General features: G+C 55.0%; 1 protein-coding gene across 1 annotated transcript in view; it reads left to right on the top strand.

Annotated features, from left to right (window-relative positions):
- The window catches only part of SLIT3 (slit guidance ligand 3), a 594,031-nt gene that overhangs the window by 556,697 nt on the left and 21,273 nt on the right, over positions 1-16,061 (top strand). Inside the window, exons 26-29 of the mRNA XM_026510940.4 lie at positions 49-173; positions 6,243-6,340; positions 9,997-10,136; positions 13,087-13,180. Coding sequence (XP_026366725.3) covers positions 49-173; positions 6,243-6,340; positions 9,997-10,136; positions 13,087-13,180 — 457 coding nt within the window. The remainder of the gene's footprint in view (positions 1-48; positions 174-6,242; positions 6,341-9,996; positions 10,137-13,086; positions 13,181-16,061) is intronic.

Here is a 16,061-nt window from a genome sequence, read left to right as displayed (position 1 = left end):
GGAGGGGTGACCGTGACCTGCTACCAACATCCTGGTTTTGCTGTCCAGGGCCAGTGGACATCAACATTGTGGCCAAGTGCAATGGCTGCGTCTCCAGCCCGTGCAAGAACAACGGGACGTGCAGCCAGGATCCCGTGGAGCTGTACCGCTGCACCTGCCCCTATGGCTACAAGGTAAGACAGGGAGCCTCGCCCCCACCCTCCATGGCCCAAGGAGGGGCCCTGTGCCCTGCTGACCCTCCCTTCTCCCAGGGCGGCCTGGAGAACTCCATTTTGCAGGTCACTCCAGAGTGGTATTTGCCAGTAAACCTCCTATTCTGCTGCCCAGTCGTGTTATGCTCTGGCAAAACACAGAGAACCCCTACAGTCTTGACCGTGACACTCAGAGATAAGGAGGAAATGTAGTATTTGCATGTTCCTTGCTAAACCTGGGGAAGTTAAGTCTCAGAGTTCAGATGCTTGCAAGCAGAGGCGTCTGTGGAACTCACTATCCTGGCTTCCCTCCAAGGGGATTTCCAGACCCGCCCCTCCACCTCCCCAACTCCCCCTCGGGATGGCCAGTGCTGGAAGCGCTGGCTCCGGCTCCAGTTCCAGAAGGATACAGGGATGGCAGATTGAAAGGCCTGGGGGCTCCCAAGCCAACACACTGTTGACAGGCTCGGGTCAGCCCATAAGGGGATGGAGATCCCAGTTCTCCTGAGTGCCCTTCCCAGAAATCCAGGCTAATTCCAGAACAATTTTTCCTCCTTTCTTCTCATCCACCAGCATCTAGAACATGTGATTCTGCCTCCCTACTAACATCTGTAGAGTATGGACTACATGGCCAGCAGTGGGCTTGGCATTTTATCCTCCTTTGCTTTCTAAACACGCCCTGTGAGGAAGGCTCATCACTTGCCATCTATAGATGTGGAAACTGCCTCGGACTGGTGAAAGCGCTTGACTCAGTGTCCCAAAGCTCGTAAGCAGTAGGGTTGGGACAGGACCTAGCGCTGTAAGATTCCAAAATCCCCGCTTTTTCCCCTGGATAACTGAGCTCTGCCTCACTGGGGTCAGTAAAGCTGTGGCTGAACCCTCCTCCCCAGAACCTCCCTCCCCAGGTGGGACCAACTTCCCACCTCCCCAGGGCACCCATCCAAAGGGAGCAGGCAAACCAGGAGTTCCAAGACCACCCCAGCCCATGCCTAGCATGCGGCAGAGTGGGAGGGAGCTGGCATCGCCAGGTCTCCTGTCCCCAGGGGCGTTTGTATGTGTAGGGACCAGCTTGAGGGGCAGACTGACCCTGGGGAGCAGGGCTCCCTGGTGGCTTTTCCGCGCCCGCTGTGCCTCCGGCAGACAGTGTCAGAGCGCCACCTGTAGGCCTGGCACAGGAGAGCCAGAGGACTCCCTTTGCAGCCAGCCAGCCAGCCCTGACGCAAGCAACTGCCCCAGACCCACAGGTCCTCTGGGTGCACACGCACAGACATTGCAGGCAAAGTAGAGAAATGAAGATGACATAGTCGGGCCTAGGTCCTCACACCCTCTCGTGTTAATTCAGTGGAGACAACAGGCTGTGGAATTACGCCGAGGGCAAGTGTGGACTCGAGCTTTGCTGTGTGGTGATGGCCGGTGGTCTCACCTCAGCCTTCCACCCACAAGCCAGGCTCCATCCCCCAGGTGTGCTATGAGACAGGTACGACAGGTGTCACAGGTACGACAACAGGGGCAGTGCCCCTAGGAGAGTCGTTCAGTAGGCACCCGGGAAGCCGGCTCGTTGCTGCTCGTTACTTCACCCTTACTTGCTGGTCTCACCGGGGTTCTCAGCCCGTGACACCGAATTGTCAGAGACCATCCGTTGCTCTCCTAGAAAGGCGACATGTACATGTGTGCCATCCCCGGTCCCATACCCGTGTAGTTACCTTTTTATGCACTGACCGTGTGCCCGGCACTCGGCTGGACGTTTGCCTTTACTCCCTCCTCTAAGTTTTATAATCGCCTTTGACGGGCGGTATCATCCCCCTCTGAAAGATGAGGAAACCACTTCGCATGCTGAGTCTCGCTCCCTTCTCTGTCAGATCAGCCTGAGTCTGAAAGTACCGGAGCTGGGTTTGAGGCCCCCGGCTGCTTCCTGCCACATTTCCTGCTACACTTGTGAAGCTGGCCTGGCCATCAGTGTCCGAGCAAAGAGTGCACCACCGTGCTCTTATGGGAGAATTCCACTTGTTTGGACTCTGCTCATAAGATTCTGAATGTCTTGTGGAAGAATTTGAGCAGAGATTTTGACCTTTAGGAAGCTGCTGGGCTCATACAGGCTGGGGTACATGGAGGAGGAGGATGGGGTGGGACGGTACGTGATGGTGATGATGGTGATGACTATGACAACAAGAATATGAGCAGCCAGCATTTATTGAGTGCCTACTGCATACCGACAGCATACTAAACAAGGTGCATCCATTATCTTGCATACCCCTTTAAGCAGGTCCTAAAATGACCCTCATTTTCCAGTGTAGGAAACTGGGATAGTCGGTGAGACAGTTGGGATTCAGAGCTCAGAACCAACTCGTTCAGAACCCATGCTTTTGACCATTGCATTCATGGCCCACTGGCAAGCACCATGAGTCCCTGGCCATTTGGGACCTGTCGGAGTCTCCAGAACAGGAAAGAGCAGGGTGTGCTGGTGGAAGGAACAGGACCCCCAGAGCTTGTCCCTACCTGACGGTGTGACCTAAAACAGCTTCTACTCTCCTCCTCACCTCAGGTTCCTCGACCTCAAAATGCAGCAGGTTGAACCAAAGCTGCCCCTTAACCATGGGTTGCATCCCACCCCCGGCCCTGTGCTTGTTCCCCCTGCTTTCCCTTCTTCTGGGGTCGGAGCCCACCCAAGCAGAGTGACTAAGGTCATGGTTCTGGGTGAGTGGCTAAGTTGACAACAATCAGCAGACACCCACAAAACCATGCTCAGTGTTCTCACATTTATCTAGTTATTTCCCGTTATCTCAATTTTTCCACTGACTATGTGAGTGACCTTGGGAAGCCGCACTATTACCCAAAAAAGCATGGCCCCCACTGCGTGATGTTTAACAACAGCTACTGATCTTCTAGAATGCCAGGCCTTCGTGAAGCAACTTAAGCACATCACCTGACTTCATGCCCTTTTGTCCTCTGAAATAGGTTCTGTTACCCTCTTTTGGTAGTTGTAGAAACTGAGCTCCAGAAGGATCAGATAACTTACGCAAGCTCGCTCGCCTGGGAAGCACGTGAGCTAAACCCAGAGCCCACCTCTCCCTCGCAGGAGAGTCTATCCGCTCAGCACTCCATGAGTAACTGGTCCCCACCGAGCCTCACGTCCCCCCGACCTGCTCTTGGGAGACACACACTCACTGGAGAGCTCCTGCGAGGACTCACAGGGTCCTGTACGCACTTGCCTGCCTCAGAGCCAGGATTCAGTAGACACTTCACAGAACTATTTTACAGCTATTCCAACCCTGGGGGAAATAGGATGTGTGTTTGGGCTCATTTTGTCTCAGCCGTTTAGCCATGTGCCTCGTTCAGTGTCCCCAACACAGCGCTCCTCACACTGTCATGTGCACGGGAAGCTGCTGGAGAGCTTATTAAATGCAGGTTCTGACCCATTAGATCTGGCCCAAGTTTCTGTGTTTTTAACAAGATCTCAGGGAATGCCGGTGCTACTAGCCCAAGGACCATACTTTGAGTAGCAGGGTCCTGGAGCAGCCCTCCTGGCCCATCTCAGAAAGAGGTTCCCAATGGGGACAGCTGCTCCCAGACTCCTTCAAAAGAAGCCAGAAGCCCCAGCCATCGTGTCTGTCCTCTCTCTCTCTCTCTCCCTCTCTCACACACACACACACAGAGGTGAGAGACCAAGGAGCATCATAAATCTAGTAGATTCGAGCAAAGTGAGGCTGAAGAGAGTTGAATTGAGCTAATTAGCCAGGCATTGACAACAGTGATTACTTCTCAAGGACACGGAAGTGACAGAAATCCCCACCTCCAGGCCCAATTAGCACATCGTCAAGAGCTGGGGTCTGCCTCCTGGATTTCTGAGCTCAGCGTAAGGAACTAGAGGAGACATCACCAACCCCACATCGCCCCCACCCCACCCCCAAGGGGAGATCCCACCTGGAGTCCCTGATACTTGAGAGTTCCCCAGAGCAGAGAGCGTAGCCCAGGCAGGGGCTGGGAAGGCCCCCGCCTTGACCTGATCAAGGTTCTCTTGTCTGGCTCTTCACGGCTCATCCGTCTAACGCACACTCACACACATACACACACTCTCACTCCTGAACAACTCAGTACCCACCAAAGCCTGAAAGAGTCTTTGGCTCGCCCCCTCCAGCCCTGCCTCAGACCCCTGACGTCATCCCCATCTGAAGAGCTCCTTACGGTGCTACCGTTACATGCCAGGTGCTTTTACACATGTGATTTTAATCATTCATTCCGTAGGGGAGGTGTTATTGTCCCCATTTTACAGATAACGAAAACAAGGCTCAGGGAGAACCAGCAATCCCCTCGAGGCACACGGCAGGCAGAGCGGAGTGTGCGCCCGGACGGGCTAAGTCTGGAGCCGGGCTCTGCGAGGGCAGGGTGCGCGGCCCAGCAGAGCGGTCCCCGGCGCCGGCTTTGGCCTGCATGTGTCTGGCGTCAGCTGCTGCCTCTTCCGCTTACTGCTGTGCAGTCTTGGACGTATTAGCCCGCTTTCCAAGTCTGCCTTCGCCATCTGAAAATGGCAGTAATAACAATCATACCAATCTCACAGGGTTGTTGTGAACATTATATGTGATCGTGAATATAAAACCCTTAGTGTGAGGCCTGGAATGGAAAATGTGCTCAGTAAATTGAGAATGAGGATTGCAGTTTCCATCGCACACAATGGCTCTCTGAAAGCGATCCTGTGTTGCTCTGGTTTAGGATAAGCCCAGATCCCACCCCAAACTGCATTCTCCTTCTCCCCCTCGAGAAACCCCCGACCAGCCCTTAGGGGTGAGAGCTGTGAGGGCCAGACACACGTGGCCGTGCCTCCCGGCTGCCGGAGACGGCGCCGTGGCTTCAGGGTTTGAGGCAGAAGGAGGGTCGTAGGCCCATTCGGCAGTGACCTCGGAGCCAGGGAGCCCGGCCCCGCTCCGTCCCGGGCGCTGGCAGCAGCAGAGGCGGGAGAGGATTTGCTCAGGCAGATGGCGAGCAGGTGGTGTGGCGGTGGGAGGGCTCCCGCGATCACCCCCGCCTGGCCCGGTGCCCACACCCAGCCCACAGCCCAGAAACGAATGCAGCGGGTGCCTCCCCGACCCCGCAGGTCCTCCGAGGGCCTGCTGGTCAGGACTGAGATGCAGCGCCCGGGCGCCAGTCCCAGAGGAGAAGCCACAGCCCGACGGCCAAGCACCGGGCCGCTCCCTAGGACGCGGGGTCTTAACGGCCACGGTCTCTGCCTTGGCCTCCCTCCGCAATGCCTTCACCCTCGCTGGCCTTCTGCCTGATGTGCCCCTCCCCACCCGCCGCACAGCTGGCTCCGCTGCAGCTCAAAGGCCCCCTTCCAAGGGGCCTGCTCCAGAGGGACGCCACCCCACCCACAGCTGTCTGTCGCAGAGGTGCTCCGTCTGGCCTGGCATTAGAGTCAGAACTTTAAATAGCAACGCCCGGGCCCACTTCCAGACCGATCAAAGATGGATCTCTGGGGGGCTGTCACTTTATGGGGGCAAGGTCTGCTGGCCACACTTCAGCCCTAGTCTGTCCTACTCAAGTTGTGGATTACACGGAAGCCTCCGTACGGCTACGAATACGGTCATCAGCTAGCACGTATAGAGTGCCTACTGTGTGCTAGGTGTGTTACCGACCTCAGGTACTTCCTTATATGAAAGGCCGCGTTGAATTCTCACAACAGCTCCCTGAGGTTGGCTGGGAGTGGTTAAAGGCTTACACAAGGTCATGGTCAGGCAACCAGAAAGAGATGAAGCTGGACTGTGAAACCAGGTTTTCCTGTATTCCAAGCCCATGCTCTTGCCCTGCAGTTCGAAGTTTGGAGAAAAGGATGTGAATTCTGGGAAGCAGTGAAGCTAGGGTCCAATTCCTGAGTTCTCACTCCCTCCGAGGGACCCCTTTGGCTTCCTCGGAGCCACACAGCAGACTGGTCCCAGGGCCTGCTTGTGGCCATCTGCCCGGCCTCATCCCGGAGGATGCTGGGAGCTCCAAGGGGAGTCTTGGTCCAGGCAGCCATTGAGGCCTCCCTAACCCGGTGCTTCTCGCCCTTCTGCTCCTCAGGGCAAAGACTGCACCGTGCCCATCAACACCTGCATCCAGAACCCCTGTCAGCACGGAGGCACCTGCCACCTGAGCGAGAGCCACAAGGATGGGTTCAGGTAACCACTCACTGCGGGCCTTTCCTCCCTCCCTCAGAGGGCTTTCTGGGCAGACCCCTGGGGCAGGCTGAAGCAGCATAGCTGCTCCCTGCGGCCCTACTGTGTGCGCGCACTGTGCTGAGCCCATGATGCAGATGGTCGCAAGGGGGCTACTGTGATGCAAATAAGAAGGTCAGGGCACGGACCGGAGCGGCCCTTGGCCCGCGGTAACATGGTTAGTAAGCGTTGGCACAGGGAATCCAGTCTGTCTCCAGAGCCAGGAGGACACCAAGGGAGGCGACAGCTGCTGGCAGAAGTCAGAGCAGGATGGCATGATGACTCAGCCAAAAGCGGGGTAATCCCACCGTCCTCTGTGTGATAAAACCCAGTAATAGCAGGTGACATAGGCTATGTGTTCACTGTCTGCCAGGCACGCGCTAGTCGTGTAGTATCTCACTTAAACCCTCACAGTGATGCTACCTTTTACAGGTGGGTGCTAGCCCCATTTAACAGATGAGGAAACTGAGGCACAGAGCTGGATTTGCTCTAGGCCACATATCCTGACACTCATTCCTGGGTCTTCCCACCCGACCTCTTTCCTGGCAAAAGCAGACTGGTGGGAAGTGGTTCCTTTAGCACCCCTGGTGAGTGAGCGGGTCAGGCAGGAGAGGAAGCGGCACCCAGTGCCAAGCTGTGCGTGGATGTGTTAGAGCTCAGATTGCAAACCAGTATGGAAGGCACTCTGGCCAGGGGCTGCTGTGCGGTCTGCGAAAGAAATCAGGCTCTGGGCTCCCAGTTCTCCTCCCCAGGGAACCCAGCCTGCCCCTGTGTCCACCTGCCAAGCCAGCCCCATCAAACTCTGGCTCTTAAAAAGTGAAATTCAAGGCAAGGTTTGTTTTCCTGCCTGAAGTCGGCCAAACCACCCACTCCGACCTTCTCGCTGGGAGCAGGGGCGAGGAGAAACCACACAGAAATCTCACGGAGGTGGCCATGTGGCCCCAGCCAGGAAACATACCTCCAGGGTAAAAGCCCGGCTCTGCCCACCCAGCCAAGGAATGGAGGTCTGCAAGAGGGAAGAGTGCCCCCTGCAGGCAACTGTCTGTCCCCTCTCTTGTTGCCTCTGCATTGCCCACCCCCCCACCCCCACCCCCCAGCGTTCTGAGGGTCTGTCTCCGACTCTGGAGCTTCAGGTGAGCAGAAGGATCCTGTTTCCACCCTCAGTTGCTGAGGGGATTCAAATAAACTGGAAATATTCTTAGAATTTCATTTTCAAGGAAAAGGGCCCAGACCTACGGGATTAGGGAAATGGGGTGGAGGATTAAGGCAACAAGGCCCACATACTGGGGATAGCACAGTCTGTGTGGACCTCCCAAGGAGCAGCAACACTCTCCCTCACTAGGCGAGCACCTGATAGGTTGGCACAGTGAGGGACACCTGTCAGGGAAGGTCTGCTCCCTTTTTCCATCCTGTGTCCGTTTGCTAGGGCTGCCGTAACGAAGTGCCACACAGGGGTAGCCTGGAACAAGAGGAAGGTATTCTCTCACATTTCTAGAAGCCAGAAGTTCAAACTCGAGGTGTCAGCAGGGCCATGCTTGCCCTGAAGCCTATAGGGGAAGGGCAAGGATCCTTCCTTGGCCCGTCCTAGCTTCTAGTGGTGGCGGCCATTTTGGGCCTTGGCTTGCAGCTGCTTCACTGTGGTCTCTGTCTTCATCATCACATGGCATTCACCCTGTGTCTCTGTCTCCACGTGGCCATGTTCTTACAAGGACGACAGTCATGTTGGACCAGGGGCCCACCCTCCCCCAGGTAACTGCATTTTAAGTTATATCTGCAATGACCCTATTTCCAAATAAGGTCACGTTCTGAGGTGCTGGGGGTTAAGCTATCTTTTTGAGGGGATGCAGTTCAACCCATAACACCTCTTGCGTGTCAGAATTCTAGAAGTATCACCCGCCTCTTCATCAGATGCTTCTCCCATCTTGATGCATTATCTGCTCACAGAAAGAGCAAAGGCTGGCAGAGCTGGCCGGGCAGGAGACCATGACAGGAGATCTGACCTGTCCTACGTCCCACAGCTAACTGGGTGCTCTTGGAGTCTCCTTGACAACCCCCTGCCGAGGTTTCCAGTGAGGGCAGAGGAGACTTTCGTCTCCTTACCCCATTCTTTGCATTGCATGAGCAGCCCGTCCCCTGACCCGCCATCCGTATCCCACTTCCGTGCAATCCTACGGCTCTGGGGACAGCCGGGGTAACTCATTTTGGGAAAATAGGCAACACTATGCTTTCAGACCTTTGAAAACCTACCCTCCGTCTGGCTCTGAGGACACTTTTCATGAACGCCCAGAGTCCCTCACAGAGAAAAGGAATGCGCCATCTTGCTGCACCTCAAGGGCTCAGGCTGAGAATGCCCGGCCTTGTACAGAAAATGTGACACGGTTTTCAGTAGAGGAAAGGCTAAGTTGGATTCTAGAAATCCACTTCCAAACAGTTTCGTTTTGCAGCTAAATCCCGGAGCAGAGCAGTCTCTAAAACAGAGAAATGCCTGGAATCCTGGGTCTGAAGCTGGAACATACGTTCGTGAATAGGGTGCAAATCCCTGACGGGGGGCTGGGCTGCAGGGGGAGTAAGTCCCTGCCGCTCATCTAATCAGAAACTCGTCTCCCACCTGTGCCCCTTGTCCTCTGCTCAGCTTCTCTGTCCCGGCTTAGTCTGCATCCCTAGTCCTGGGATGCGACCAAGGTTGGGCAGAGGACGGCCAGAGGCTGGAGGGTTTTATCCGAGAGATGTAGCGCCCCCGAGACAGGTTAAACGAAGGCGTCCTGCTGCTCGTGTCCGGCCAGGCTCCGCAGAGTGCCTCGGTGCTGGCAGGAGAGCATCCTCCCACCCCATCCGCTGATCCCCCAGAAGCTCGAGGGGTCTCAGAAGTAGCACTACATACAGGGAACAGTGGCATCCCTGAGAAGGGGTAAGGAGGCCAGGTGGGGAAGTATCTAGAACTGAAGCTAGCTAACATGTTCTGAGCATTTTCTATGTGCCAGGTCCCCTCCTAAGCCTTTTGCTTGTATCATCTCATTACTCCCCACAAAACCACCATGGGGGGAAATAACACTCCCCCAGTCACTAGACGTGGAAACTGAGACACAGAATTTAATTAATTCGCCTAAGGTCTAAGCCAGGAAGTAGCAGACCCAGAACTCACTCCCCGTACTCGGCTGCAGATCCTGATCCTGGCCACCTCGTCCTACTCCGGCTCCAGGGAGAACCCCCGCCCTTGGGTAGACAGTCGCTCAAAGGGGATGTTTGTTATGCCCTTTGTCTCTTTGTCTGCCAACCACTGCCCACAAAAGAGCCAAGGGAAGACAGCTGGAGGAATCTCAGCTCTCTCCAGGAAACCGCTTCCTGCTGGGGGAGTGTTGTGGGGGCAGGCAGCCATCCATGGCCAGAGGAGATGGAATATTGCCCGGAGACAGAGGGCTGGATGAAATGACCTCTCAGGCCCTTAACAGTCTTCCTGCCCAGGACCCCACTGCTTCAGGTATACCAACCGCTGCCTCGGACCTCCACCCAGAGAGAAACCTAATTATATCCCCCCCCCAACGTTCTTTTCTGCCACTCCACCCCCCTCCCCACTCCCTGACCCCTGGCTCCCCTCCTCCCCACCCCGCACATCCCCAAAGCTGCTCCTGCCCTCTGGGCTTCGAGGGCCAGCGATGTGAGATCAATCCGGACGATTGCGAGGACAACGACTGTGAGAACAATGCCACCTGCGTGGACGGGATCAACAACTATGTGTGCATCTGCCCTCCTAACTACACGGGTAAGGTCCCCGACACCTGTGCACCGAGGTCGGCCAGGTGTCGTGTGCTAAAGAATACTATTTTCTTAGTTTCTCTCAGGGCCCCCACCCTCTCCCCCTGTGGACAGAGACGTGAGTCCCCAAAACCTGGTGGCATGCCAGGAGGGGCTTCCCAGAGGCCCGCTCTGCGTGTCACCCCGCTTCATGCCCCCCGGCACATCACTAGCTCCTCCCTGCTTTGAAACAGGGTCCCAGGGCGCTTGCAGCCCTTTGCTGCGGTAGCTGATGGCCACCGCCTCCTCTGGGAACCCCGGCGACCCAGTGGTGGTTGAGGCCAGCGACAAGTGCTTGCATTACATTTCCTGTTTGTTCAGGTCTAGTCTGCTTTCGCTGGGAATTTACACTTTCTAGATGCTCTGCTAGGAGTTGAGGATACAAAAATGACCAAGACAAAGTTCCCTCTCCTCAGAAGCTCATCGTCAAGTACAGAGAGATGTATTCACTAGAAAGAGAACGTAACACCTGTAAGCCCCGGGGGGTCATGGGATGGCAGAGGAAGAACCTCACCCAGCCGGAGAATCAAGGAAGCCCCCCGCCCAGGTTATTCCTCGGGATAATCATCCTGCCCATGCATCCCCAAAACACAGCACCTTTATTTCCTATATTAACAGCCCCTGATGAGAACAGTCAGACTAACAGACTAGGTGATGAAGCAAAATGCCACCCGGGGTACAGACACAGCCTCCTCTGTTATAGGGTCAACCCAAAGCGGCATCTCGCCGAATGGAATTCCATAAATTCCATGAGCTCTTTGAGGAAAAGCCTCCAGGAACAGAAAGTTGGAGCAGCACTATACGTAATAATAGTTCTCTTTCACATGATACAAAGCTTCGTATTAGAGGTTCTGACAATTCTTGCTTTAAACGCTGTTCACTTTGTTTAACCCAGCAAGTTCCAAATTTATTTGAAGTCAGAACTTCCTCCTACCCAGCCCAGAACTCCTTCCCAACCCAGACATCCTGTGCTGCAAGAAACATATTTTAGGAAATAGCAACCTAAGGCAAGGATGGAAACTAGGACCAGGCACCCCAGGGACTGCTACACGCTGCCCTACTGGCATGTGGCTTGGCGTCAGGAATGAGGTAGGATTGGGAATACACAGACGATGATTAGAGGCAGGCCTGAGGCCTGCGGAGAAGGAAGTCAAGTAGCCCCCATTGCCGCTCAGGACCCTGTGCCTTAAGCAGACCCCCTGCCCGTTAGGCACGTATTCTCTAAGCACACTCTTGGGACTGTGGTGGAGTACGCCAAGGCCGACTGAGAAAACCACCTGCTACTCCTCAGCCTCCTGGAGTCCCAGGGAAGGCTTTATACTGGAGAAAAGTGCAGGGCAATCTGCTGATGGTCTACTCCTCTCCATCTTCCACCTTCCCAGAGAGGAGTTATAGCCAAGAGTTAAGTTAGCAAAAGGCAACACTTATTATGAATCTACTGTATACAGACCACTGAATTAGCTACTAGGGATACCAAGAAATCCAAAAGCATGCCCTCAAGGGGCATCTGGTCTACCTAAGATGAGAGGAGGAGTCATATAGGGTTAAATCATTGGTCCAGAAGAATCGGCTCAGTACCAGAAGACAGAACACATCCCAGCAGTTAAAAAAGAGAAGACAAAGGGACTCAAAATAGCTTTGGGGCAAAGGGAGGGTGTGAACTGAGTTTATGGTGGGCAGATGGGCAGAGGAAGGGGGGCTGAGGAGACACTTACTAAGGTGGCTTCCTGCCCCAGTGGAGTAGCGTGGCCTGTGTCTGCGGTTAACTAAAGTGTAATTCTACTGCGAATGGGATGCCTTGGTTTTCTCTGTCCCCGAAAATGCCAGTCCCACACAGACGCCTGTCTGCCTCTCTGGGTCTCTCCAGGAAGTGAGGAAGAGGAAACAGCTGAGGAAACACACAGTGCCCTCTGTGGTCTGGAGAGGCTGGCAAAATGAGGACAGGGTAGGGGTCAGCTTGTCCCCATCATAGCAGAGAACAGACTGGGGGCTCTGTATGTCATCCATTTCCTCCCCAGCCACCCTCAGGACCTTCCTCTGTCCCGTCCCAGCAGCTTCCCTGCCCGTGTTCCCACCCCCACCTCTGAGAGAAATTCCATGGGTGAAGTTTTCCTCTCTTAGGTCAGTCTCCACCTGGCTTAACCAGGTGGCATTTAAGGGAACCCAAAGCTCGGGGGTGCATGTGCCGCTGCCCTCGTCCCCGCTGTCCTGTCTCATGCCGCTCCCCGTTCCCAGAACACATCTCAGGGGGCGTGAGCTCTGGGGAGCTTACATGCAAGTGCCATCCTTGGGTATTTATGACCCATTAGGCATTTCTTGGCATGACGAATTTCAAAGGGAGTGTATCCAGAGACCTAAACTTCAAAATTCCTTTCATATTTTCTTCTCTGAGAAAGTCCAGGGGGCTTACTTATCTGCAGCAGGTGGAGAAGCCACGTCCGCTCCTCCAGGAGACCTCTGACCTTCCATGGAGTTTACCCCTGCGGTGACACATCAATGCTACACCCACTGATTTGTAGATCTGCCCCACTAGGCCATGGGGAGGATGAGACCAGGTCACTGTTCCTAGAACCCGTCATGGTGTCTGCCACACAAGAGGTGCTCAGAAAATGGATATGGAGTGAGAACAACAATTAAGCATGGCCCAGGCTCAGGGGCCGGCATCCTGTGGTTTCAGCTATAGCAGCCCCTGAATGATCACGTGAAACGGCCGAGCGATGGTGCTAGGACAGCGCCCGGGGGAAATCCTAGCATCTTCCCAGTGTCACTGCTAGGGAGGCCGAGGTACAGGGAAAGGATACCCCGAGAGAGTGAGCCCAGGATGCCTGAGATCCAGGACCTCCTGGCGGGGGGCTGAATGGATCTGACCTTCTAGCCAGGGTCTCCCGGGCGCCTGACCCTTCTACCCACCCCCACAGGTGAGCTGTGTGACGAGGTGATTGACCACTGCGTGCCCGGGATGAACCTCTGTCAGCACGAGGCCAAGTGCATCTCCCTGGACAAAGGATTCAGGTGAGGCTTGGCTTTGTGTCCCCAGCAGCACAAGGTCCTGAGGTCTCTGCCTCCAGTGGGGCCCTCTCCATTCTCTCCCTCTCCCGATCTCTCTCTCTGCCTGTTACTTGTTCTTGACCGTGTCCTTCTCTGTGTCTCTGACTGGTCATGGCCTAATTCTTCCAGTCTCTCGGTTTCCCTGGGCATGTGCTTCTGTCTCTGTCTCTTTGTGGTTCTCTCTCTTTGTAAGTCTGTCTCTTTCTCTGTGTGTCTGTAAATAGACAGGCGGACAAATGGAGATAAAGATATCCCCTCTTTCCTGTACCACTCTCCTTCCCGTCTCGCTCCCCCTCCTTCCTTGTCTCCCGACCCGCCCCCCTCAACCCCAGCATGGCTTTCCTCCCCAGAGCGAGTGCAGTAGAGCAAGCCCACTGAGGGAGCTGAGTCTGAAGGGCGTCTGTGCATCCCTCACCACGTTCTGCCCTCCGTGGCTCCAGCCAGTTTGCTAGCTCATGCACCTGTGTATGTTGGGGGGCCAGGGAGGGGAAAGGGAACACTGACTCGGTTCAGCAGCCATGGCCATTGGGGGAGCTGTCTCTCTGGTGAGCAGCAGAGCCCACAGGAGCTCGGGGAGCACAAGAGCAATTCTAAGGGTGGAGGGAGAGTCTGCCTCAGGAGAAGACACCTGTTCTAGAGCCTGAGAATCAAATGACACCCCTGGGAAATCACTCCCAGGCTCTGTCCCTACTTCCTCCTCCACTCCACCTTCGTGAAAACATGTACAATTGCCTGTTCTAGAGACCACCCTGAGATCCTTGAGTCCTGGGGCCATCTGACATCAGTAGGGACATCCCAGAACCCCAGGGCCAAGAACAGTCTCCCCTAAACACTCTCCCAAAGCTGCCTTGCACTCACAGTTGGCTCCCCTCATCCCCAACAGACTCTGTCCAACCCTGGAGGGGCGGGCCTCTAGCACCAGAGACTCTGGGGGAGCGTGCAAAGACCAGAGCAGCTGGGGCACCCCAGAAGAGCCTTCAGCAAAGATATCTGAAGTGACTCCACAGAGTCACCCCTAAAGATGAGGGATGTGGGTCTGGAGCTCCACGCCTATGCTGATGGGTCTTTAGAAAGAATCCTGACCAGCCTTTCATCCAGTAGCATCTCCAGCCTCTGGAGGACGAAGCTCATGCTGTGGGTGGATGGCTCCAGGATCCGTCATCAGTCTGAGTCTGTCCAGCTTTCAGTCGTAAGGCAGAGAGTCCCCAGACTCGGGCGTTTCTGAGACTGTGATGCTGTACCGCAGAGCTTAGCGCTTCACGGAAAATCCGGAGGCCAGTGACATCAGAGAGTCACAGAATCTTAGGGACTTAGGAACTGTGGACTCTTAGATTCATAAGTCTCCAAGATGTAAGAACTTGAGAACTCTTATGACCCTGGAATCTAAGAATTGTGGGTTCCAGTTGTTGTCCCCCAGTGGGCCGGCCCTTCAGTCCTCAGATTCTCACTGTGGTAAGTGCTGTGGGTGTTACAAGAGGTTTTTGATTCCATCCCTCTCGAGGCCCTTGCCATTGCCCTGGGGGAGGAAAATTTGACACAAAACAAATGTGTAGAAAGAAGGCACGTCTGGGGCCCTCAGTTTGGGCTCTGGGCGCTGCTGGGAAGCTGAGGAAGGGAGAGAAGAATGTAGTGAAGCAAGGGAAGCCCCCACACACTTTAGGAGGTGAGCTGGGATGGACGGGATTTGAATGAGCTGGCGGGGGGAGGGCCCCACCAGCCGGAGAAGGGTCTAGAATAGGTGAAGGTGAGAGAGTGACATGAGCATGTCTTGTCTAGTGTTTTCCTTTCCTATTTTGACATCTCAAGCCTAGAGCTCATCACCAGGGTAAATGCGAGAGCCTCTGCTTAGAGCCTCTGGTTTTGCTGACAGCAAAAGAAGCTTCAGTCCTTCCATGCACACGCCCTGTTCAAATTCGCCTTATCTGCTCCAGTCCCCCCTGCGAGGTGCCGCGTGCGCTCTTAGCTAGGGGCTGCTGGAGTGTGAGTAAGGGTGAGGATGCCTCCAAACCCCCCTGCCCCACTTGTCCTACTCCCGGATTTGGCTTCAACTCAGGGCTGCTCTTTAGCTGAAGGAAGAGGCGAAGGGGAGGAAGAGATGCGTGGAACAAACTGCACCAAAGCAGAGCAGGCCGGACTAACACGCAGAGTGCCCTGGGTGTGCCTGCGAGGGGCGACAGGGGCGCCCAGGCATCTGAGCTGGGGAGAGTGGAAGATCAGAGCTGGAAGGATCAGTGGCATTCCTTGAGCTCAGAGGACGCTGGCTTGACAGAGCACGGTGAGCATGAGACCTGGTCAGAAGCGGTCCATCCAGGGTTTAGGTCTGAGGTTGGGGTGCTAGGGACTTGGGACCAGACACGTAAGCGAGGCCAGAGATCGTGATCCTCTGGTACTTGTCCCTAGAAACCTCACTCTTCCGTAGCCAAGGCCCCTTGAGTTCTAGGGGCATAGAGAATACGGAGTAGGAAGAATCTAGAATATAAAAGGAAACCAGTCTAGCTTTCAAAATCTTGAGATAACATAGTCACGCGCAGTGTCTTCTCACGAATTGAAGAGGTCTACAGGCCAGCTCAATAATGTGCATTTTATTAAAATGCATTTAAGTCAAAAACCCCTTCTCACAATGCAACATCTCCTAATCTCAATCCCCCTCGCCTCCCCACCCCGCTGCTCTCCTTCCTTCTGCTCAGCCATATCCCAAGGCTGCAGGGACAGGAACAAGAGGCGTGCAGCCAAAGCAGCCTTTGCCCAAGGTCGAAGGTGTTTAATGCTCTAACGAGGTATAATGCTCCTGGTATAATGCTCTAACGAGGACTCAACAGAACAGATAACACTATATAACTGTCTG

The sequence above is a fragment of the Ursus arctos genome, unplaced genomic scaffold, assembly GCF_023065955.2.
Source record: "Ursus arctos isolate Adak ecotype North America unplaced genomic scaffold, UrsArc2.0 scaffold_15, whole genome shotgun sequence".
NCBI classification, from domain to species: Eukaryota; Metazoa; Chordata; class Mammalia; order Carnivora; family Ursidae; genus Ursus; species Ursus arctos.
This window is presented reverse-complemented; position numbering and strand designations above follow the sequence as displayed.